This window comes from Dendrobates tinctorius, unplaced genomic scaffold (genome assembly GCF_039654945.1).
Source record: "Dendrobates tinctorius isolate UK_male_01 unplaced genomic scaffold, ASM3965494v1 ptg000240l, whole genome shotgun sequence".
NCBI classification, from domain to species: domain Eukaryota; kingdom Metazoa; phylum Chordata; class Amphibia; order Anura; family Dendrobatidae; genus Dendrobates; species Dendrobates tinctorius.
This window is the reverse complement of record NW_027361907.1, coordinates 8,941,175-8,967,000: the sequence shown is the minus strand read 5'-3', so window position 1 is coordinate 8,967,000 and position 25,826 is coordinate 8,941,175. Positions and strand designations below refer to the sequence as shown.

The following is a 25,826-nucleotide window of genomic DNA, read 5'->3' as shown; positions in this document are numbered from 1 at the left end:
AGTAAACTAAGTGATACACTGCTGGAATCAGGGTGTCTTTGCCTACATCATGCTGCTCTGAGATGAGGTAGCAAAAACCTTCTGACAGGTTCCCTTTAAAGGGTACCTCTCACATCAGAAAACGTTATTTACCTGTAGGTATGGGGTTAATCTGTTTGTAAATAGCCTGGCCACCTTAGTGAAGTGCAGCTACTGGGCGCTGCTGGATTTCAGTCATGGGGTGTGCACGGAGCGGCTACAGTTACCGCTCACAGCACCACTCTCTAAACTGAGTGGTGACTGGAGTTGCTCCGTGCACACCCCATGACTGAAAGCCGGCAGCTCTCGAGATGTGGTTCATTTTCTTCCAGTAGCTGCACTTTCACTGTAGTGGCCAGGAAAATTTTAAGCCTATTTATCAGATTAACCCCATATCTACAGTTTTCCAAGGTGACAGATTCCCTTTAATGCACACTCATGCACTACACATCCATACACACATACTATACCACACTGTCACACACTGCTCACTCCAAGAAACTGACAGCCACAGAGAACCTTTTGTTTTATTGTGCATTATTTTGCAGATATTGTAACCTCTCCACAAATTTGGTCTTGTATTGTAACATTTAAGCGTAGCTGACGTTATAACAACATATGACAGATTAACTAAACACGGTATTATAATGTAAGAGAGGGGATGTCCAAAAAACTATAGCTGCAGCTGACCTGAAATTGTCATTTAATCCTAGGGACACAATCTCTGACAAATTCCACTCTGCTACATCCAATGACATATCTCTTCAATGCAGATATTTTTACAGATGTAAAATGTACATTGAACTATTTATTTTTATTTGCATTTTTTATAGCTTTAATTCCATGATATGTCTTCTTTTGCAATGTCGCAAAGTAACAGTATTTCCAAATATGCACAACTAATAAGAAACAGTGTATGTCACAGGACACAGCACACATCTAGGGGGTCCTGGGGAACGCTACTGGGGGGACACGGGTATTACATGAACAGGTTTGGCAACTTACAATGACATGAGCATTAGACAGAGTTTCTGGACAAGAAATGAGCACAAGAGAAACACCAGCATGTTCTTTTGGTACCAGCAGAGGAGAGAAAGAGAGAGGAGGGTCTTCAGTTACATGACATATTGTGCTCCATCAAACATCAACTCGTTGACTAGAACATAGTAGAAATCATCCACACACACAGTTCAGTAGTATAAAACAATGAAAGCGGACAGGACTAATAAACCAGGGAAATCTCCGGACAGGGACTTGTACAGTGTTATCAGTCACACAGTACCAGACTGTGAAAATTGTTCATTGCTGCAGTGTTTAAAAAAATAACCACCGTCACCATAGGCTACGAGAGGAGGCATTACTCCTATGGTCAGGCAGCGCGTAGGCGTCCGCGAGGCTACGGTTCTACTAGACAATCATTTTGCTGCTTCTCCCAAACTAGAAAATAAAAAAAAATAAAGAGTTTCTAAAGGCTTGCAGTCACACGGATGTTTCCAAGCCTGAGCTGCTGAGGTATGAGCCCGTGCTGGAGCTAAAGCGGGTGTTGGTATAGCCAAAGAGGGATGGGAGCCTGAAATAATCATTGTTTTGCCAGTGAGTGAGCATCACTTTTTTAGAATAATAATTAGACCTGTTGGCAGCTGCGCTGTCGAATTCGTTGCTTTGGTAGTTTGGGCTCTGCATGGAGGCTAGAGGTGTGAACTCAGAATGGTGGTCCTGAGAAAGGCTGGAAGCATTCTGCAGAGAGATAGAGAAACATTCAACTCCGGTATCATAGAGCACAATGCAAGAAACAAAAGAATAATGTAACAATTAAAGGGCATCAGGTTTGGAGGCACTAGATTTTTTTGTCCAGGGACCTTCGCCTGTCATATACATTCACTTTGGGCCAAATAGGAAGAAAATGCTACCCTTGCTGTTGATAACCACCTAGGACCGATCAGGTCATTAAAACATTAATATAGAATGTTCATTAACCCATGATTATTCAAATAATTTGATTACAATTTATTAAATTATAGTCTATTGATAGAAGAGGAAATAACTTATTACGGTAATTGTCTGACTAAGGGAACCCCACTTATGCAGAGAACGTGGCTCTGAAGAGTACGACACTTGCTGTCTCCGGCAGAGTGCATGCTCAACCTGCACTCCATCAGACTGGGCTGTTCGTGGGAAAAATGGAGGTGCCAGGGAACAGACAACAAATGCTGTCTTCTCAATGAGGAATAACATAGTCACTTGGGACAACCTGTATAATTTATAAATACTTGGATTGAACTTTACTATACAGGTATTAAGGCATAATGGAAGCTTTCACAATCACAGCTCCTACACAGCAAGGCAACATTTTGCAGAACTAGAAGCCATTATTATGAACAATTGATATGTCAACAGCCATTAATAGTTTCTAGTCAGCTCTTGAGTTTCCAAAAATGGAAATACTAATAGTAAAGTATACTCAATGGTTTACAGGAGAAAGGAATAGTGATCTAGGGGGAAAGAGACCTATTATTATGTGGCCACTGGCTAGAGTCAAGCACTAAAGGTTTATTGTGAAATAGCAGAAAATGCTTGTGAAAATAGATGTCACACACAGCAAAACGTTTGGAGGAGAAATGTCCAGAGTTTTAGCACATCAGAAGGACACTACAAAATGCACTATGGTCACATTTATGCATTATGGTTACCTATGCAGAGCACTTGTTGAACTTATCTGTCAACAGCACTGGAATCGTCCAGAAGTCTCCTTTCAAAGTCCAAATTTTGTTTCAATATCTTCTGTAAGGATGAGGAAAAACACTAATATCTGAACATGCATGAGTGTAAGATGCGGAGTTGTATGGCTCATCATAGCTGTATGTACAATCCTATGGAGAACTTGCACCAAGCCAATAATAACACCTGAAATTACCTTTTGCATTGCTCGTCTCCTAAACTTCACCTGATGGTGTTTAAATCTTGCCAATCTGGCTTGTACCAAAATGCCAAACTACCAAGATTTACTCAGCAAGTCAACACTCAAGTTCCTTGTTGGTTCTGTGGTGGTAAGAGCCCACATTTGCTAAAGAGAAACTGTCTTCAGATCCATGCTGCACAAGTCGTACAAATGCAGCCAGGTATGTTTTATCCCAACATGTGGCTGGGTTTCAAAGAAAACATACTTGGAAAAGTTGGCCGAGGACTATGGCTCTGATTCATCAAGTTGCACATGCCAATCTCAATGAAGGAGTGGGGTGGAGTAAGAGGCACCTGATTGATTAAAATTCAGGCACATCTTACAAGCGGTGTGTGTCTCACCAGGAATCTTACTACAGTCAAGAACTGGAGTAACATTTCTGCCATAAGGTACAGCACAACTGATCATGAATTAGAGAATCAGACTAGCCGGCGTTGCCACACCTTGTTCCTTTTCACCTCTCCATATTTCTCCACACTTTTGCAGAGCTGGCCGAATCTGAAGTGAAAACACCAAAAGTTTCAAAATTTTGGAGCAAAACTGTGTTGCATCAAAATTTAGGTGACTTTTTAAGGTGTTTTACACTACAATTCTGGCATAAACACCTTCATGAATGGGCGACTATGAGTCTCGTCTAACTAGTTTGATATTTTCCCTGGCCAACTTCTCCTTACCTTGCTCTATTTGATGGACAGGTCTCTCCTTATGTGTATATGAGGAGACACCATCTATCTGATGAACACAATAGACTAGTCGGATAAGGCATACAGAGCCTGGCCAACTTGTCAAGGTATGTTTACTGTGAAACATTGCAGCATAAAACATACCTAGCTGCAATTGTGCAACCAGGGTCTGATTCATGCTGCCCGCAGTTTGGACAGCATGAATATAACAACAGGTTCCCTTTAGGTTCTACGATGTTTCGGATTGGATATAGCGCAGATGAAGATAATGCATGCTAATATCACTATTATGAAAAAGAGATGTTGGGTGGGCTGCCACTGGAGTAAAATGTATATACAGACAGGCTTTTATGTAAATGTACTATTTATGTAGTGATACCTCGGAGTTGATTAAAGATTATAAGCAATATTTATGATATACTCTGGACCTGTAAATCTGACAATGATCATCAAATCAAATAAGGGAGTGGTCTTCTCACAAATGTGGCATTTTGGAGAGGAATTTTACTTTTTGAATTACATTATGAAGTCCTTGTAGTCTCTTTCATATAACAGTTTACATGTTAGATATGTAGGAACGTGACAGTTAAATGACGGTGATTATACACTGGTTTTGTGTCAACAGATAATTTGGCCTTTAAATGTTTGCATCACTGGTCCCTGAACTCCCGGATGACGACTGTTCCTACACGATGCAGTGGTCCTCCTTGGGTTCTTCACTTCAGCTCCCATTTGTTTCGATATTTAAAAACTGACAATGGCCAATACACTGTGCACAAAGCTGTGGTGTTTTTACTCTGTACACTGCATACTTCCAGTGGCCACAAGATCTGGCAACAGCTGATTAGTGGGAGTACTCGATGTCGGAGCAGACTATATCCAGTACAAGTTGATTGGGACTCATCTACTGGCCTGTTTAGATGGACTAAAGAAAGGTGATCAAAAATACACTAGTTGTTTCCCCCATACACTATCATGTTGTCAGCAGCAGCACATCCACCATTTATTTGGGGTGACGTGCCATCAGTAATGATGATTCGTATTTGGATCACCCACCCAAGTGTTTGGTCTTTCATAGAGTGATCACTGGCAGGTTTATGTAGGCCGATGATTAGGAACTAGTGTTCTTGCTAAATGCTTGTTGACCAATTATCAGCATGTCTAACTGGGCCTTTAGAGGGCAGATCTGCATCTCATGTAGATTCTGTTGTAATAATATGTACCTTGTAAAAGAGCACTTTTCCAGCCTCTCTACCCAAGCCTGCTGGAGCAGTCAGTTTCGGAGATGAGGTTGGTCTGGCGTGTTGCTAAATGTAGTACATATGTTTCCATATTTTACATGGTTTCTTCAGTCTTGTGTACAATGGAAAAACTAATACAGTGATGTCAAAACACAAATCTGTGCCATGAAAATTGGAATGTAAGCTGCAAATTCTATACAACCAAGATGTCCACTCAATATCGGCGAGCTGCAGCATGGAGTTAGCTTATTTTTCAAGCAAGCATGGAGAGTAATCATTTCACAACATTTCTTTTTTGCAGGAAAGAATTGAAGTCTTAAATAATAGAAGCAGGCACAAGCAAAAGTGATCTCAAAGGCATATAAATCCTCCAAAGATTTTGCTGTTGTTTTCAGCCAAGCCTTCCATTCCCAATGGTGACGATCATAATCTGCTGTATTACACTGGCAGGTAGCCATTAAACACTAACAGACACACACCCAACTAATGTGCAAAGATCAACGTGTGCTGCAAATAATGACCAACTTGGCGCATTCCAAATACATTTATTCTAAAAACTATTGGACTTTTGCAATAATGAACTGAATGAGTATTATCAGCCTTTGGCCGGGGTCACAATTGCAAGAAACTCACTTTAGTCTCGCGTCTCAAACCCGGCGCTGCTGCAATGCGCCTGCCCAGAACATAAGTCTGGTAAAATCAGCCTCATTGAAAACACAGTATATATGTCTACAAATAGATAACAAATGAAAACTAGCGTTTCCATTTCTGCATCAGATCTGTAAAACGGACCAGTTTATATTGTAAATGTTGTTTTACATCCGGTGTCCTTTTGCATTTGTTTTTGTCGTTTCTGTTTTTATCAACAACTCGATCAGTTACAAATGGATACCGAAATTAAGTGTGAACCTATCCCAAGGTAACTGTTGGCCAAACGGTATGAACATAGGGGGAGAGCAATAAATGTGGAGGATATTGAGAAAGAAAATTTATGAGGATTACTCAAGAGTCAATATCCAGTAATTTGTACAGAATTTGACTGTTATATGACTCGTACAACAGGATGGGATTGGTTCCACTTTCTTCAATGCATGAAAAGTAACTTTCCGGTGTCCTCACAGTTATCAGAACTTTGCTTCTAAGTGCTCGTGCAAACTATCATATTTTCGGTCTGACTGCATTCCAACAAAACATCAGATTGCAATCGCCCAAATATATATCTCATCGACATATATATATATATATATATATATATATATATATATATATATATATATATATATATATACACTCACTGGCCACTTTATTAGGTACACCTGTCCAACTGTGTGTTAAGACTTAATTTCTAATCAGCCAATCACATGGCGGCAACTCAGTGCATTTAGGCATGTAGACATGGTCAAGACAATCTCCTGCAGTTCAAACCGAGCATCAGTATGGGGAAGAAAGGTGATTTGAGTGCCTTTGAACGTGGCATGATTGTTGGTGCCAGAAGGGCTGGTCTGAGTATTTCAGAAACTGCTGATCTACTGGGATTTTCACGCACAACCATCTCTAGGGTTTACAGAGAATGGTCCGAAAAAGAAAAAAAATCCAGTGAGCGGCAGTTCTGTGGCCGGAAATGCCTTGTTGATGCCAGAGGTCAGAGGAGAATGGGCAGACTGGTTCGAGCTGATAGAAAGGCAACAGTGACTCAAATTGCCACCCGTTACAACCAAGGTAGGCAGAAGAGCATCTCTGAACGCACAGTGCGTCGAACTTTGAGGCAGATGGGCTACAGCAGCAGAAGACCACACTGGGTACCACTCCTCTCAGCTAAGAACAGGAAACTGAGGCTACAATTTGCACAAGCTCATCGAAATTGGACAGTAGAAGATTGGAAAAACGTTGCCTGGTCTGATGAGTCTCGATTTCTGCTGCGACATTCGGATGGTAGGGTCAGAATTTGGCGTAAACAACATGAAAGCATGGATCCATCCTGCCTTGTATCAACGGTTCAGGCTGGTGGTGGTGGTGTCATGGTGTGGGGAATTTTTTCTTGGCACTCTTTGGGCCCCTTGGTACCAATTGAGCATCGTTGCAACGCCACAGCCTACCTGAGTATTGTTGCTGACCATGTCCATCCCTTTATGACCACAATGTACCCAACATCTGATGGCTACTTTCAGCAGGATAATGCGCCATGTCATAAAGCTCGAATCATCTCAGATTGGTTTCTTGAACATGACAATGAGTTCACTGTACTCAAATGGCCTCCTCAGTCACCAGATCTCAATCCAATAGAGCATCTTTGGGATGTGGTGGAACGGGAGATTCGCATCAGGGATGTGCAGCCGACAAATCTGCGCCAACTGTGTGATGCCATCATGTCAATATGGTCCAAAATCTCTGAGGAATGCTTCCAGCACCTTGTTGAATCTCTGCCACGAAGAATTGAGGCAGTTCTGAAGGCAAAAGGGGGTCCAACCCCTTACTAGCATGGTGTACCTAATAAAGTGGCCAGTGAGTGTATATATATATATATATATATATATATCTCTATGTGTCTATATCTATTCTTTCGTTTGGATTTGAAAACCTGTCATTGGGCTCCATTATATGTCCGTTTTGCAAGCCTGCGAGAAAAAAACGGTATACGGATGCCATACGGATTACATACGGATGCTTACACGAGAAAAATACGCGGCCACACCCTGACAACGGATGATACGTGGAGCACTATTTAGGGACCATTTATGCGTATTACGGCCATACAATACGGTCCGTATTTTTCTACATTGTGTGTGACTCCAGCCTTATACTCACCTCCAGTGCTGGCGCCATTCCAGTGATGTCGGAACTAGGTCACAATGTCACGTGATCCCTCTGGCCAATCAGTGCTTGCTCTAGTCTCCCCACCTTCAGACAATTCACATATATTCAGAGGAATTAAGAGCTGTTGATGTCTCATTTTCACTGGGTTTATGTGATTTGTCCAAAAACAGGGAGAGTGAAGCAGCCACTGATTGGCCACAGGGATCGCATGACATTGTCACGTGAGCAAATAACAAAAAACTGACGGCACATCAAGAACTAGTCTGAACAAGTGCATACCAAAAAACAGCTTACATATCAAATTAATTTAATGGTTGCACTCAATTATTGCATTAACACATATCAATGTGAAATACATGAAGTGTGAATAAAGTAATTAGAAATTTAGGAAAAACACATGAGATGCTATGCCAAAATCACATTTGGTTCCGACCTTCCTATAAATATAGGCTTTACCAAGTTATCAGCCAGAGGTAAGTGTTCACACTAGGCAGTTAGGTCAGGGACCCATTCGATGAGATAACCTTGACGTTGGTGAATGGGCTCACATTTTTTGGCCAAATTTTGTGCTAAGCATCTCATCTGTTTTCCCTAAATTTCAAAAGCCATTACGCTATTCACACTTCATGTATTTCACATTGACATGCCTTAATGCAATTGAATGCAACCATTTCCTTATTTTGATATTGTCACGTGAGCCCCAGGAGAGCTGGGGCCGACACTGCTGGAATGACGCCAGCACCGGAGGTGAGTACAGGAGCTATTTTACTGATGGGAAACATAGCGATTCAGAAAGGGTTGTCAGAGTAGCGGACAACCCTTTAAAGAAAAAAACCTAAGAAGTGTAGTATAAAATCTCGTTCTGTGTCTTCTGTTAATACTGTGGCATGATATACCACATATATAATATAATAAGCAAATATTACAGGACGCTTCTGGACTATACAGGTAAATGGATTCCTATTTGAAACATGGGTACCTTTAGAAACAAAAACATAGAAAAAAATAAAGTCTGGAAACCAAGAAAAAGTCAGAATAAAGTATCACCTTTAGGTCCATTAGAAAGTTATATTGTTCGTGGTCTGAGAGAGCATAAAGATGGTGGACTGCTCAACAGAAAGGCACGGTTGTTTAGTCTGTGAGATCCCCAGAAGGTGGCAGCAGGTGCCCACGTGCAAGGTGTAAGCAAGGGAGCAGTTATTTATGCAAAGCAGGTAGGAGACGGGATAGGAAAGAAGCAGAAGGAGAAAGAAACACAAGGGAGGTTTCATTAAACACTAAAGCAATGCTAATGCACATTAGTCTAATATGAGACAAAAGCTCAATAACATGTGTCATGGGGTATGTCCTCATTCATCTTGGGCTGCGTTCATACGACTGTATTTTCTGTCTGAGTGCTGACATCACACTAGGGCCAATGTTATCCATGTGGACTTTTCAGATGACCATTTTTTGTTTTGCATTCACACTGTCCACATAAAAAAAAAAAAAAAAATCGCAACATGGACTATTCTCTCCTGTAATTCGGAGAAAATTCACATTTTCAAGTCTATAGGTGGGCAAAAAAAATCAGATCTCATTCAGATCAACTGTCTATCATCTGATGTTTAAGAATACATTACAATTGTTATCACGCTATTGATACACTGCAATTGTTATTGTACAGGGCCCTGCCCTGTCCTGCACTTGTTCACTTATGCACGTATTCACACTGTTGTTGTTTGACGCATGGAAAGGTTTTAATACTACAGACAAATTAGGAACATCCTGATGGGACACCTTGCCGTGGTGGGATGGCTTTTATGATCTAAATAGCGTTAACCAAGTACACCTATGTTATTTACATGCTCTATTACTATTCACTTATTTACTTGCTGTAGGGCATACGTTCATCTTGGTTTTTTCCTAGAGTTTTGTCTGTGAAATGGCCACAGTGTGAACGTGCTCTTACACTTAGCACATATACCAGCTTATAGTCTGGCTCATTTATTAGGATTTACTGCTGATGTGTAAGAATGACAATACGGATGAAACACAGATACTTTTATATGTTCTTATGAACATGGCTTTAAAGTGTAATTTAGTTCTTTACAGTGGACCCATTTTAAGGCAAAGACACCCATAGTCCACCGGACCGTGTTTTTAGGTAACTCCTAGTTACTTGTTAGATACCGGTTATGACAAATAATTTGCTGTGTGCATGTACTAAATATTGAGCTTTTCTTTCAATGTACAGACATTGGTCACAAATCACATAATCTTTATACTTAGATGCTAGAAGCAAATCTCAGTATCACAGAATCACCTTACTAGAGTGAGAGGTCTCATACATAGCTGGACAACGTGACTGTAACTTACATACCGCAAGTGCAGGCCAAGATACTGTGGGCGAAGGTCACAGAGCAAATGGTGGTGTGTGTCTGTATAATATCAATGATGTGGTAAGAGAATGTCCTACACTTGATGCCGGTAATATAAGCCTGACATGTTTCTAATTACTGCATGGAGTAGTAATGTCTGAAGCAAATATTTATTAACAATTAGACTATTATTACATTGGGGAGGGTAAATTACCTGGATCCTTTCTGTTGCTGTAGGCCACAACTGTCTGCATAGGACCTTCTTGAGAACATCAGGCAGGAGACTGACCGTAATTAGGAGTACAATGCCCAGCCATGCAGGACCACTGGCCAACATTTGCATGAACACATAATACATCCTCTGATAATTGAGAAAAGGCCTGAAATAGGAAGAAAACATATTAGCCAAACACTAGTTTTTCTTAACAATGTTCTTATGACAAAATTATTTTTTGTTTAGACTTAGAGCCTAATTCAACAGAGATTTTAAGCCAGTTTTCGGACATAAAAAACACCGAAAATTCACATAATTTTGGCGTTACTGAAGGATGTACTAAAATATGCGAATTTTGGTGTTCTCACCCATTTTTGCCCAGCTTCGACAAAGCAGGCGAAGCTGGGGCAGGACAGGAGCATAGCGACTGCCTCTCGCCACTTGTCTAGGGCTCCCAATTCATGAAGAGGCCTATGCTCTTAGAGCATCTATCAGTAACCCATCTCCTCATCAACAAGACTCATTTAAAGAGCTTTTCCTAAAATCGTAAGTTATCCCAGATCCAAAAGATGTATTTAATATGCATTTTATATTACAAAATCTGATGACAGATTCTCTTAAAAAGAACCTATAGGCAAAAAAAGGACATAAGTTATCAGAATTCATGTACTCTCAAAAAATATATTTTATCTATCTGGTATGCTTTAGGTTCTCAATTGTTGTGGTTGAGGCTGGCCAGAAAGGGCCGGGCTTAGAAGGTCTCCCTGGGGAGTTTTTTAGGTTACATGCAGAGATATTGCTACCATACATGCTTACAGTTTTTCAGGAAGCCATCGCTATAGTACACTTATCAAGATCCATGAAAGAGGCTATCATAGTGTTGTTATTAAACCCTTCACCCCCAAGGGTGGTTTGCACGTTCATGACCGAGCCAATTTTTACAATTCTGACCACTGTCCCTTTATGAGGTTATAACTCTGGAACACTTCAACGGATCTAGGCGATTCTGAGAATGTTTTCTCGTGACATATTGTACTTCACTTTAGTGGAAAAAATTTTCGCTATAACTTGCGTTTATTTATGAAAAAAACAGAAATATGGCGAAAATTTAGAAAATTTTGCAATTTTCAAACTTTGAATTTGTATGCCCTTAAAACAGAGAAATATGTGACACAAAATAGTTACTAAATAACATTTCCCACATGTCTACTTTACGTCAGCACAATTTGAGAAACAACATTTTTTTTGTTAGGAAGTTATAAGGGTTAAAATTTGACCAGCGATTTCTAATTTTTACAACAAAACTAAGAAAACCATTTTTTTAGGGACCACCTCACATTTGAAGTCACTTTGAGGGGTCTATATGGCAGAAAATACCCAAAAGTGACACCATTCTAAAAACTGCACCCCTGAAGCTACTCAAAACTACATTCAAGAAGATTATTAACCCTTCAGGTGCTTCACAGGAGCAGAAGCAACGTGGAAGGAAAAAAATGAACATTTAACTTTTTAGTCACAAAAATAATATTTTAGCAACAATTTTTTTTATTTTCCCAAGGGTAACAGGAGAAATTGGACCCCAAAAGTTGTTGTCAAATTTGTCCTGAGTACGCTGATACCCAATATGTGGGGGGGAACCACTGTTTGGGCACATGGCAGGGCTCAGAAGGGAAGGAGCCCCGTTTGACTTTTTCAACCTAAAATTGGCTGGAATTGAGATCAGACGCCATGTCGCTTTTGACGAGCGTCTGATGTGCCTAAACAGTGGAAACCCCCCACAAGTGACCCCATTTTGGAAACTAGACCCCCTAAGGAACTTATCTAGATGTGTGGTGACCACTTTGAACCCCCAAGTGCTTCACAGAAGTTTATAACACCCGGGCGTGAAAATAAAAAATCATATTTTTTCCACAAACATGATCATTTAGTCCCCAATATTTTGTTTTCCCAAGGGTAACAGGAGAAATTGGACCCCAAAGGTTGTTGTCAAATTTGTCCTGAGTACGCTGATACCCAAAATGAGGGGGGTAACCACTGTTTGGGCACATGGCAGGGCTCAGAAGAGAAGGAGCCCTGTTTGACTTTTTCAACCTAAAATTGGCTGGAATTGAGATCGGACGCCATGTCGCGTTTGACGAGCGTCTGATGTGCCTAAACAGTGGAAACCCCCCACAAGTGACCCCATTTGGGAAACTAGACCCCCTAAGGAACTTGTCTAGATGTGTGGTGAGCACTTTGAACCCCCAAGTGTTATAATGCCCAGGCGTGAAAATATAAAATCCTGTTTTGTTCCCACATAAATGATCATTTAGTCCCCAATTTTTAATTTTCCCAAGAGTAACAGGAGAAATTGGACCCCAAAAGTTGTTGTCCAATTTGTCCTGAGTACCCTGATACCCCACATGTGGGAGAAAACTACTGTTTGGGCACACGTCAGGGCTCGAAAGGGAAGCAATGACGTTTTGGAAAGCAGACTTTGATGGAATGGTCTGCGGGCGTCATGTTCCATTTGCAGAGCCCTTGATGTTCCTAAACAGTAGAAACCCCCCCATAAGTGACCCCATTTTGGAAACTAGACCCCCTAAGGAACTTATCTAGATGTGTGGTGAGCACTTTGAACCCCCAAGTGTTTCACTAAAGATTATAATGCCCAGGCGTGAAAATATAAAATCCTGTTTTGTTCCCACATAAATGATCATTTAGTCCCCAATTTTTAATTTTCCCAAGAGTAACAGGAGAAATTGGACCCCAAAAGTCGTTGTCCAATTTGTCCTGGGTACTCTGGTACCCCACGTGTGGGAAAAAACTGTTTAGGCACACGTCGGGGCTCGAAAGGGAAGTAGTGTTGGTTTGGAATGCAGACTTTGATGGTCTGCTGGCGTCATGTTTCATTTCCAGAGTCCCTGATGTGCCTAAACAGGAACAAAACCCACATATGACATCATTTTGGATACTAGACCCCCAAAGAACAAATCTAGATGTGCCCCCAACTAATCTAATGTAAATTAGTAGTGCATGGAGGTGTGGTACAATTTGAAGCAATCCTTCATGCACAGGCCAGGTTTTTCGGGGCAGGTGTCGCATTGATAAGTGGTGTCCCTTCGTATTCCTTTTTTGTAACACACTCGACACCTTTTTTGCGGCTTACCTTTTCTTGGGGTTGGCGGGACCACCCCCGGAAAATGCTGACCTGGGACAATACGAGCACCTTCAGTTCCTGAAGTACTGGGGCCCGCTCCTTCCTGAGCGTCAAACATCAGGGCCTTAACCACTAACTCCTGGAACTGAAGGTACGTCGTATCGCTGGGGCATGCACATTGTGACAGCAGGAATGCGTTGAGCATTGCCATTTGGACGATGTGCACGGCCAGCTTTTTGTACCACGCCTTGGCCTTCCTCAATGCATTGTACGGTTGGAGGAGTTGATCGGAGAGATCAACTCCCCCCATGTTTTTGTTGTACCCCACTACACATGTCGGTTTGCGGACCTGTGCAGAGGTACCCCGTACAGTGCAGAGGGTACTGCCATCACCGTGTATGGTGGTCAAGAGATGGACATCTCTCTTGTCCTTGTACTTGACCACCAGCAGGTGGTCGCTACATTGGGCTCTGCTCTCACCTTTTCGGAGCATCTGCCCAAGTAGCGTCTTCGGGAGGCCTCTCTGATTTTTGCAGACAGTACCGCAGACTGCGGAACGTCGCTCAGAGAGGGATTTGTAGAGTGGGATGCTGGTATAAAAGTTATCAGTGTAGAGGTGATCACCTTTATCCAGCAGTGGGTGCACCAAATCCCACACAATTTTCCCACTCACTCCCAGGAAAGGAGGACACTCAGGGGGTTCAATCCGGGTGTCCTTCCCTTCGTAAACTCTAAACTTGTGGGTGTACCCTGAGGTACTCTCACACAATTTATAGAGTTTGATTCCGTACCTGGCCCTCTTACTGGGCAGGTATTGATGTAATCGCAGCCTTCCCTTGAAGTGAACCAAGGACTAATCCACGCAGATGTCCCTTTGGGGCACGTACACTTCAGCAAACTTTTTGTTGAAGTGTTCGATGACCGGCCGAACTTTGCACAGACGGTCAAAGTTGGGGTCATCTCGTGCAGGACACTGTGCATTATCAGTATAATGCAGAAACTTGTGGATGGCCTCAAAACGCGTCCAGGCCATGACCATTCGGAACACTGGAGTGTTGTATAAAATATCAACACTCCAATATTGCCGAATTTCCGGCTTCTTCAGTATCCCCATATGGAGGACCAGGCCCCAAAACTGCGTCATTTCAACTGCGTCTACAGGAGACCAGTTTGAAAATGTTGAACGCGGGTTTTGCTCCAAAAATTGACGAGCATACAAATTAGTTTGCTCCACCATGAGGTTAACAAAATCCTCAGAGAAAAAGACTTTGAAAAAGTCAATTTCTGTGAGGCCGGTGGTGTCAAACTTGATTCCTGATTCTGCCACAAAATCAGGAATCAGTGGCTCGTAATTTTCGGGGGGCGAGGTCCATACGGGGAGCACTGGGTCAGCTGCGGGCATGGTGGGCGCTGCCTCATCTTCTGTCCTGGAGCGTCTGCGTGGCGGTTCCGCAGGACCTGAGGAGGAAGATGAGGAGGGGGAAGAGGAAGAAGAAGAGGATGAAGAATCCGAAAAATAAAGAAAAGTCGGATCGTCATCCAAATCACTATCAGTGTCGGAGGCAAGTATAGCATATGCCTCCTCCATTGAATAGCGCTGTTGGGATGAATTTGATGACATTTTTGTGTAAATATGGTGCTTGGGTGTACATTTTATTGAAAACTGTATGTGTACGTGAGGGGGGGGGGGAGTGATTGGTGTAAACTTTCTGTAAAGAAAAAGCTGTGGAAAAAAGCCTAAAACAGCAGGCCCTAGCTGATAAGTGTCACTTATCAAAACTAGGCTGCTGGATGTGCGCACGGGGTGGCGCAAGGGGGGGGTGGAAAAAAAAAAAAAGGAAAACGGCAGGCACAAACTCTGATAAGTGAACTGTGTCACTTATCCAAGTTTCGCAGTTGCGGGATGTGTGTACGGAGGGGCTAAGGAAAAAAAGCGAGCTTGAGTGTTGATCGGTGAACTGCGTCACCAATCAACGCCCGGCGGCAGCGCACGAAGGTGGCGCAAAAGTGGGGTGGAGGGGGATAAAAATAGGGGGAAGGGGGATGGGGGGATTGGGGTGGATGAAGAGAGATTGGGCAGGGATCAACAGTTAGGGTTGTAGTTAGGTGGCACAAAGGGGGGTGAAAAAAATGAAAAACGGCAGGCACAAGCTTGGATAAGTGACGTGTGTCACTTATCCAACTTTTGCGGCTGCGGGATGTGTGTACGGAAGTGGCGCAAAGGGGGCTAAGGAAAAAAAAAGCGAGCTCGAGTGTTGATCGGTGAACTGCGTCACCGATCAACGCTCGGCGGCTGCGCACGGAGGTGGCGCAAAAGTGGGGTGGAGGGGGGTAAAAGGGGGGTAAGAGGGGGGTGGAGGGGGATGGGGGGATGAAGATAGATTGGGGGGGTGAAGATAGATTGGGCAGGGGATCAGGGATCAATTAACACTTACAGTTGTAGTTTTCTTTCTTCTGCAGGGATTGTGATGCTACAAGCTGTGGCACCACAATACCCAGCACAGGAGCTCTTGCTGCGTCCGACCTCTTTGCAGGAATCATCAGCTAGAGTGAGGACCCCTGCAGACAGGTCAGAGGCAGGTCAGGGGCAGGTCACAGAGTGGTCACATCGCTGCTGTGACCTGTCATTGGTGGGATCGAATGATTACATCGATCCCACCAATCCCTGATCTGCCTGGTGACCATGGCAACTGCCTAGAATCGGAGCTCACGGCTCCGATTACTAGGCAGGTCATGCCCAGGTCACCAGCAGGGCACAGAGCGGTCACATGGTGACCGCAGCTGTGCCCTGTGGTTGGCGCGATCGCCGATCTAATCGATCACGCCAGCCAACTCCTGCAGGCCCTGCAGGAATATAGCACCGCTATATATAGATCCTGGCCGGTACTGGCAGGGCACAGTGGCGATATAGCGCCGCTGTGCACTGCGATTGGCGCGATCGATCAGATCGGCGATCGCGCCAATCCGGGTGCTTTTTGCCGGTGCCTGGACGCCAGGCACCGGCTCTAGGATCGAGTACATCAGTACTCGATCCCAGCCTAGGACATCATTGTTTCAGCCAAGCTGATTGGCTGAAACAATGAGAAACGCTGCGATTGGCTGTTCAGAATTGAACAGCCAATCACAGTGCTCTGGATGCCGGGGGGGCGGGATCACAGCCCGGGATGCCGACGCCATCTTTTGTAAGGTGAGATGGCGTCGGAATTTTAATGCGATCACCGCGACTTTCGCGGTATCGCATTAAAGGGCCCGACGTACTATCCTGTCCATGGTCATACGGGCCCGGGTACCGTGGACGGGATAGTACGTCGGATGTCAGGAAGGGTTTAAAGCCAAGGAAAGACCCGGACAAACCAGAATTCTATAGACCAATTTATCTATTAAATAGAGACGCAAAACTGATGGCCAAGATCCTTGGCTAACTGGCAAAAGTAATAAATGAGGCGATTCATGAGCACCAAACCGGTTTCATGCCCAATAAATTTACGGCAATTAATCTCCGTCAACAGTTTTTAATTTTACAGCGGAGTTCTGCCAATACCACAGTGCAATAATCCCAATAGCCACCGGGGGCAAAAACCACACTAAAGCACACAGCTTTAGGAGAATCAAAAAGGTTACATGTGCTTTTAACTGTCATCATCCAACCTGGATCATGACAGATGGCTTGTTTCACGTGCATGGAGAGCTCCTTTGACCGCAAGTTTCCTTCACAGCAAAACCTTCCAAATGCAAGCACCACACCTCAAATCAACTCCAGGCCTTTTATCTGCTTAATTGAGAATGACATAACGAAGGGATTGCCCACACCTGTCCATGAAATAGCCTTGAAGTCAATTGTCCAATTACTATTGGTCCCTTTAAAAACAGGGTGGTACATGTTAAGGAGCTGAAACTCCTAAACCCTTCATCCAATTTTAATGTGGATACCCTCAAATGAAAGCCGAAAGTCTGAACTTCAACTGCATCTGAATTGTTTTGTTTAAAATTCATTGTGGTAATGTCTAGAACCAAAATTAGAAAAATGTTGTCTCTGTCCAAATATATATGGACCTAACTGTATTTGGTGCAGTTTTTGTGTTGCTTTTTTCAGCAGCATTTCTGCTCCTATTAGCTACATGAGGTTACTTGTATTTTTTCATTGCTTTTTTTTTTTACATGCGTTTTATTGTGGGTTTTTTCTGCTGTGGTTTAGGTGTCTTTTTGGTAAATCACATTTTAAATAAAACTGCTTTGTTTTGGATACTTCCCTTAATTTAGCTTTTTTTTTTATAAAGTCTTTTGCAGATTTTATGTGTTTTCCAGTGCACAATGGGCATGAAATTTCTATAAATCCTATACATTTTGCTTGAACACTTCAAAATCGCACCAATTTCTCATTGCAGGAACATAGCCTTAACGAAAACCTATCAGCAGGATTTTGCTAAGTAACCTACAGACACTGTCAGGTTAGCAGTGTTAAACTGATTAAAATGATACCTGGGGTGAAGAAATCTGTCTTGTGGTTCGGTTCTTGTGTAATCAGTGTTAGAAGTTTGCAGCTAATAAGGTGCCTGTGCTCTAGGGTGGGACTGTAGGCACAGTCTTATCTTCCTGCTCTAGGCCAGAGAAACCAAGGAGACCTGCCCACAGGCCGCCCCGACGCACAAACATGTTCCTCATCATAGAGACAGACTGTTTGTGTCTCAGGGCAGCCTGTGGGCAGGTCTTTCCTTTGTTTCTCTGGCTTAGAGAAGGACCATAAGACCCTGCCTGCAGTCCAGCCCCGGAGCACGAGGATCTAATTAGCTGCAAATTTCTAACACAAGACAGATTTCTTCACCCTAGGTATCATTTTAATCAGTATAACACTGCCATCCTGACAGTGCCTGTAGTTTACGTAGCAAAATCCTGCTGGCAGGATTGCTTTAAGGCTCACTCACACGACCGTATTGGATGAGTGCAAACTGATAACAAAAAGGGTTTGCACTAGGACCAATGTTATTCATTGAGGCCGTACAGATCTGCGTATTTTTTCTCAGCTGAATTCGGTGTGAGAAAAATTGCAACATGCTGCGATTTCACGCCAAAATTGCATGGGTAAGAGAAAAAAATTGGATGTCATACGGACCATTGGTATGGCATCTGATTTTTCGGATACATTGCAATTCTGCAAGTTAAGAAACTATAAGATTAACAGCTGCTGATTAAAAATAACGGATTGCATATGGACGGCACACATATGACAAGTGAGAAAAAATCATTCCACTTTTTTGGATAAGAACCAGACCGATTTTTTTATATGCTCATGTGACCCCTGCATTAGGGCGCAGTCAGACAGCCATATAAATCGGATCTAGATCGGAACGTAATGCATGGATTCTCCGTTAGCTGTCCAGACCAGAGCGTGACAGCTTCTATTTCTATGCAGCTGCCACACTCGGATTGGGAGAGCCGCCGGTCAGTGCACTACGCTCTGATCTCGGTCCGATTTATACGGCCATCAAACTGCACCCTTAGTTTGTTAATGGCTGCCTCATTTCTGCAGAGATCACGGTTTAATCAAACATGCTAATTGAGGTGCTCAGTGCAGTCAGTGCATGGCTAGGTGGCTCAGTGCGCCAGTCATGCCTTTCTTAATAGCTCTAAACTGTTGCTGAAAATAACTTAAAAAGTGTATACTTAGTTCCTGAAACGGCACCACTCCAGCAATTTCCCCGCTGGTCATGTGACATTATGTGATGTAATCGCTGAAGCCAATCATTGCCCACTTTTATATATTATACCGATTTAGAATGCACAATACTATCTGGACAGTTATAGGTGGACAGATGGATACGTGCTGGGAACTAATATTCTTTCTTTCCAATGTGGAACTGACAAAACTGAAAAAAAAATATCAATGTGTCTACAGTAAATAACAGTTGGATGTGGTTTCCTGGAGGTTAGTACTGAAGATATGGACTTACCAGACGATTCCTCCCCAAAGTAAAGAAAAAACAATATAGAAAACAAGTGACCCCCAAATGACAAAGTGGTTTATCCACGTCCAATATTGTGTGTCCAGTGCAAGCTGAAAGAAGCAAGAAACTCAAGTTATTTGGATGGTAGGTAAAATAGATTTATTGCATTTATATTCAGTACTGTACAAAAGTATTAGGCAGGCGTGGAAAAAAAATGCTGCAAAGTAGGAAAGCTTTTAAAATGCAAGTGTTAAAAGATAATTTTTTATCAATTAACAAAATTCAAAGTGAATCAAAATATGAGAAGTCCAAGTCTAAATTTGGTGTGACCACCCTTTGCCTTCAAAAAACAGCATCAATTCATCTTGGAGAACTTATAGATCTTCTGTGGATGAAGTATTGCGCTAATCTTTCTGTCACTCTATATAATCCCAGACAGACTGGATGATGTTGAGATCAGGGCTCTGTAGGGGCCATATCATCACTTCCAGGACTCCTTGTTCCTCTTTATGCTGAAGACAGATTTTAACGAAGACCATAAATGCAGTGGTCAGGCAAGGAATCTTAGTGCAGCAAATGAAAGACAAGTCATGCTTACTTCCCTTTGAAATCAGAAGATGTTCAACAGTACCATCAGCTCAGCACTGCCATCAACTAGTGAGACCCAGCTACATCCATCTACTGCTCAGAAAAGTCATCATCTTGAAAGAATTGCAGATAACATCAAATCCTTCAACTTGGAAATAAGGCCAAGAATCTCAATTGTACAAAAACATATGAACTGGTGTGCAGAAAAATAGCAGCAGGATCTCTAGACTGATGAGTCAAAAGTATAAAATATGTGGATGTAACAGAAAGCTGTTTGTTCGCCAAAGTCCTGGAGAGCAGTACAATAATGAGTGTCTGCACACAACAAAGAAGCATGGTGGAGATTCCTTGCAAGTTTACGGCTGTATTTCAGCAAATGGAGTTGGATATTTGGTCAGGATTAATGGTGTCCTCAATAATGAGAAATACAGGCAGATACTTATTCATCATGCAATACCATCATCGAGGTGTCCAACTGACTCCAAGTCTATTCTGCAGCAGGACAATGACTTCAAACATACAGGCAATGTCATTAAGAACTAGCTTCGTCTTAAAGAGGGATGATTAGTTGTGGAAGTGAGGACATGTCCCCACAGAGTCATGATCTCATCATAGAGTCTGTCTGGGATTACAAGAAAAAAACAAAAGGATTTCACATGCTTACATCCACATTTCAGAGAACTTACTGTGGGTAGCTCTCTGAGATGTTTGGAACCTTCCTGCTGAAGTCCTTCAGAAACGGAGTACAAGTTTACCTAGAAGAATTGCTGCTGTTTTGAAAGTAAAGCGAGCTCACGCCAAAAATTGATTTGATTTAGATTTCTCTTTTGTCCATTCACTTTCAATTTTGTTTATATATATATATATATATATATATATATATATATATATATATATATATATATATATATATATATACACACACATAGATATATATATATATATATCTATCTCTCTCAACACATATGACTTCATGAATATCAATAAAATCCATTGTAAAAAAATTCTTCATACAATCTAAGGCTAGTTTCACACTTGCTTTTTTTTGCAGCGCGTTTTTCCCGCAAAAAAACGCATTGAAAAAACGCATACATAAGCATACAACTGCTGCGTTTTTTTCAAGCATTTTTATGAGCATGCATGAAAAAAACGCAGCGTTTTTATGCGTTTGTATGCGTTTTTAGCGCGTTTTTACCGCGTTTGCGTTTTTTTCCAACATTTTTAGGTGGCCCCTCACACTACCCAAACCATGACTTTACTAACCCTAACCCTGACCCTAACCCTAACCCTGACCCTAACCCTTAACCAAATCATACTTAACCCTAACCCAAACCCTAAACCCTAACTAACCCTAACCCTAATCCTAACCCTGACCCTAACCCTAACCCTGACCCTAACCCTAACCCTGACCCTAACCCTTAAAAAAACCATACTTAACCCTGACCCTAACCCTAACCCTAATCCTGACCCTAACCCTGACCCTAACCCTGACCCTAACCCTTAACAAAACCATACTTAACCCTAATCCTGACCCTAACCCTGACCCTAATCCTTAACAAAACCATACTTAACCCTAACCCTGACCCTAACCCTGACCCTAACCCTGACCCTAACCCTGACCCTAATCCTTAACAAAACCATACTTAACCCTAACCCTAACCCTAACCCTGACCCTAACCCTAACCCTGACCCTAACCCTAACCCTGACCCTAACCCTTAACAAAACCATACTTAACCCTAACCCTAACCCTGACCCTAATCCTTAACAAAACCATACTTAACCCTAATCCTGACCCTAACCCTGACCCTAACCCTAACCCTGACCCTAACCCTAACCCTGACCCTAACCCTTAACAAAACCATACTTAACCCTAATCCTGACCCTAACCCTAACCCTAACCCTGACCCTAACCCTAACCCTGACCCTAACCCTTAACAAAACCATACTTAACCCTAATCCTGACCCTAACCATGACCCTAATCCTTAACAAAACCATACTTAACCCTAACCCTGACCCTAACCCTAACCCTAACCCTGACCCTGACCATAACCCTAACCCTAAACCCCCTTAACTAACCCAAACTCTAACCCAAACCCCTAAATTCCATGGTTTAAAAAAAAAAACGCATATGCAAAAAAACGCATACATGAGCATGCCAGTGCGCACATATGCGCATCCATAGGCTATAATGGCCATTTTTAGCGCAAAACGTGCGCATATGTGCGCATGCGCTTTTTTGCAGGGCCAAAAAATGCAACATGCTGCGTCTGGAAAATCCCAACGCACACCCCAAAAAAACGCAGCGCATGAAAATCTCATACATGCGCTGACCAGTGCGCAGGTATGCGCACCCATGTTAAATATAGGGGAAAAACCGCATGCGCAGGTGTGCGTTTTTTTCCAGCGCTAAAAAACGCAAATGTGAAACCAGCCTAAGCCTTGTTTGATTTGTTTTTTTTGCAGGGTAAAACCGTTTGTGGTTTTCTAAACATTTTAAGAATTTGCTGTATGTCTTTTTGGGGAATGCTCAGCTTAGAGGAATTGTCTATGTAGACAAATAGCGTAATCGATATTATGGAGAGTACAACAAATGTCTAAAGTAAACAATTCCTCACCCCTTAAAAATTACGATAACACTTTATTAATACCATTAACCCCTTAACGTCCAATGACGGACATAGCCGGTCATTGGACGTCTCCCCTGCTTTGATGATGGCTCCGGCGGTGGGCCCGCATCAAAGCCGGGACATATCACATGTTTGGAACAGCTGACATGTGCCCGCAATAGGCGCAGGTGGAATCACAATCTACCTGCGCCTATTAACCCGTTAAACGCAGCTATCAAACGCTGACAGCGGCATTTAACCGGCGCGTCTGGCCGCGCGGCCAAAAATGAGCGCATTGATGACCCCCGTCACATGATCGAGGGTCAGCGTCGCATTGGCATAACAACCAGAGGTGTCCTGGAGATCTCTATCGTTGTTGATGCCGCATTGCTATGAGCGCCACCTGGTGGTCGGCGCTCGTAGCAATGCATTAATTCTGCTACATATAGGTGATCTGCTCATCGCCTATATGTAGCAGAGCCAATCAAAATTAAAAAAAAATGTTTTTAAAAATATGAAAAAAACTTAAAAGATAAGTTTAAATCACCCCCCTTTCGTCCCATTCAAAATAAAACAATTAAAAAAAAAATCACTCATACACATATTAGGTATCGCCGTGCTCAGAATCGCCTGATCTATCAATAAAAAAAGCATTAACCCGATCGCAAATGGCGTAGAGAGAAAAAAAAAAATCAAAACGTCAGAATTAGGTTTTTTTGGTCGCAGTGACATTGCATTAAATTGCAATAACGGGCAATCAAAAGAACGTATCTGCACAAAAGTGGTATCATTAAAAACGTCAGCTCAGCCCGCAAAAAATAAGCCCTCACCCAACCCCAGATCACGAAGAATGCAGACGCTACGGGTCTCGGAATATGGCGCTTTTTTTTTTTTGTTAAACAAACTTTGGAATTTTTTTTCACCACTCAGATAAAAAAGAACCTAGACATGTTTGGTGGCTATGAACTCGTAATGACCTGGAGAATCATAATGACAGGTCACTTTTAGCATTTAGTGAATCTAGCAAAAAAGCCAAGCAAAAAAACTGTGGTATTGCACTTTTTTTGCATTTTCACCGCACTTGGAGTTTTTTCCGTATTGCGGTACACAACATGGTAAAACCAATGGAGTCCTTCAAAAGTACAACTCGTCCTGCAAAAAACAAGTCCTCGCATGGCCATACTGACGGAAAAATAAAAAAGTTATGGCTCTGGAAAGAAGGGGAGCGAAAAATGAAAATGCAAAACCAAAAATACCCCTAGTCGTTAAGGGGTTAAAAAGGAAACTATCAAACGCTTTCCCAGATAAAATAACAAACACATATAGTGGCATACACAGATAACTCAGCTACCGTGTGCCATGTAGGAAACCAGGACTAAGAGAGAGTCATGGAGGGGGGACCAAAGTTAGGCGAGTTGTCTATCTGCTTTCTTTTAAAAATGGCCAGTGTTCTGTAAAAATAATAAAAAGTACACAGCCTCCTAATTCCCTGACACTCTTGGGTATTGGTGCCAAAATACCAGCCAGTCATGTCGTCTTGTCAAATGTGGTCAGTAGGGTGACCGCAAAAAATCGATGTCGGAATTTTGTCCGTCTGGACCCCACAAAACGATTCCCCTTTCCAGATATTGAGATAGCCAAAATTTGAGCTCGATCAAACGACGTTAACCCATGCCGCTCGTCGCTCAAAGTTTGAAAAAATCCAAATTGAGGTATTTTAAGATTTAGGTATTTTGCATAGTCTGTTAGACTATAAAGAATGTGACAACAACATTGCAGAAATAGCCCTGACCAAATTTTCGAACCATTTGTGGTATTTGAATGCAGAGTTGGTGGGATTATCATTTTTTGATCCCACCATTACAGACAATGAAAAGTTGTTAATGGCTAATAAATTGCTCAGTAGCACAGATGAACCATCAGAGCACGCTAGGGTTGTAAATCCAAAAGTTAGGAAAGAAAAATTAAAAGAGGTAGGAAGTAACCGACTTTAATGACCTTCTGACAAAAGATGAAGAACAAAGCAATATGTCCTGCAAGTTGTAAGCAAATGCCGAGCATTATATTCTGACGTTTCAAAAACTACTTTAACAAAAGCTCTAGAATAGATTAGATAACTATGTAAAATTATCAACTCATGTAGGTTAGCGTGCTCTGATGGTTCATCTGTGCTACTGAGCAATTTATTAGCCATTAACAACTTTTCATTGTCTGTAATGGTGGGATCAAAAAACGATAACCCCACCAACTCTGCATTCAAATACCACAAATGGTTCGAAAATTTGGTCAGGGCTATTTCTGCAATGTTGTTGTCACATTCTTTATAGTCTAACAGACTATGCAAAATACCTAAATCTTAAAATACCTCAATTTGGATTTTTTAAAACTTTGAGCGACGAGCGGCACGGGTTAACGTCGTTTGATCGAGCTGAAATTTTGGCTCTCTCAATATCTGGAAAGGGGAATCGTTTTGTGGGGTCCAGACGAACAAGATTCTGACATTTTCCCCCCCCCATATGCGATCCGGTCACCCTAGTGGTCAGTGTATCAATGCTGCACTTAAAAGGGAATCTGTCATGCCTTTTTTGAGATATCATATAATGATATCATTCAATTGTGTGTCACATAAGGATTCTCTTAGTACTTTTGCATCCCCCTGACCCCGCACCTTTCATGCATAAATACCTATTTTATATCGGTTCAGATGTATGTAAACTGCCGCTGTCCGGTCCGCTGGGCGGGGCTTATTCAACTGCTCCCCCCCTCCCTGTCTTGCTCTATACAAGAAGAAATGTGTAGAGCAAGACAGGGAGGGGGGAGCAGTTGAATAAGCCCCACCCAGCGGACCGGACAGCGGCAGTTTACATACATCTGAACCGATATAAACAAGGTATTTATGCATGAAAGGTGCGGGGTCAGGGGGAAGCAAAAGTACTAAGAGAATCCTTATGTGACACACAATTGAATGATATCATTATATGATCTCAAAAAAGGGGTGACAGATTCCCTTTAATTAATGGCGATATTGTAGCCACTGATAGGCAGCAGCAGTGACTGTTTAATCTCAGCTGTGGCAATTAAGTGGCTGCAGAAATGGCTGTATGGATGAGATTGTCATGTGCTAACCACATTCGAAAGGAAGAAGAAACGACTGGAGTGAGTATGTGCTTTTTATTATTCTTAAAGGGAATTTGTCACCAGGTTTTCCTACCCGATCTGAGAGCTGCATGATGTAAGGACAGAGATCCTGATTTTAGTTA

The 25,826-nt window shown here is 42.3% G+C and overlaps 1 protein-coding gene across 5 annotated transcripts in view; it reads right to left on the bottom strand.

The window, feature by feature from the left end:
* Nucleotides 1-527: 527 nt before the first annotated feature.
* Nucleotides 528-25,826, bottom strand: part of ATP11A (ATPase phospholipid transporting 11A) — a 233,645-nt gene continuing 208,346 nt past the window's right edge. For 2 of the 5 annotated variants that reach the window (XM_073556847.1, XM_073556850.1), the window contains 3 exons: nucleotides 19,377-19,480; nucleotides 10,290-10,455; nucleotides 528-1,755 (listed from right to left, as the gene is read on the bottom strand). In XM_073556847.1, coding sequence (XP_073412948.1) covers nucleotides 1,498-1,755; nucleotides 10,290-10,455; nucleotides 19,377-19,480 — 528 coding nt within the window. In that variant the 3' untranslated portion in view covers nucleotides 528-1,497. Of the gene's footprint in view, nucleotides 1,756-2,708; nucleotides 2,800-8,762; nucleotides 8,852-10,289; nucleotides 10,456-19,376; nucleotides 19,481-25,826 lie in introns of all 5 variants that reach the window. The other 3 variants (XM_073556848.1, XM_073556851.1, XM_073556849.1) reach the window with 3 other exon arrangements.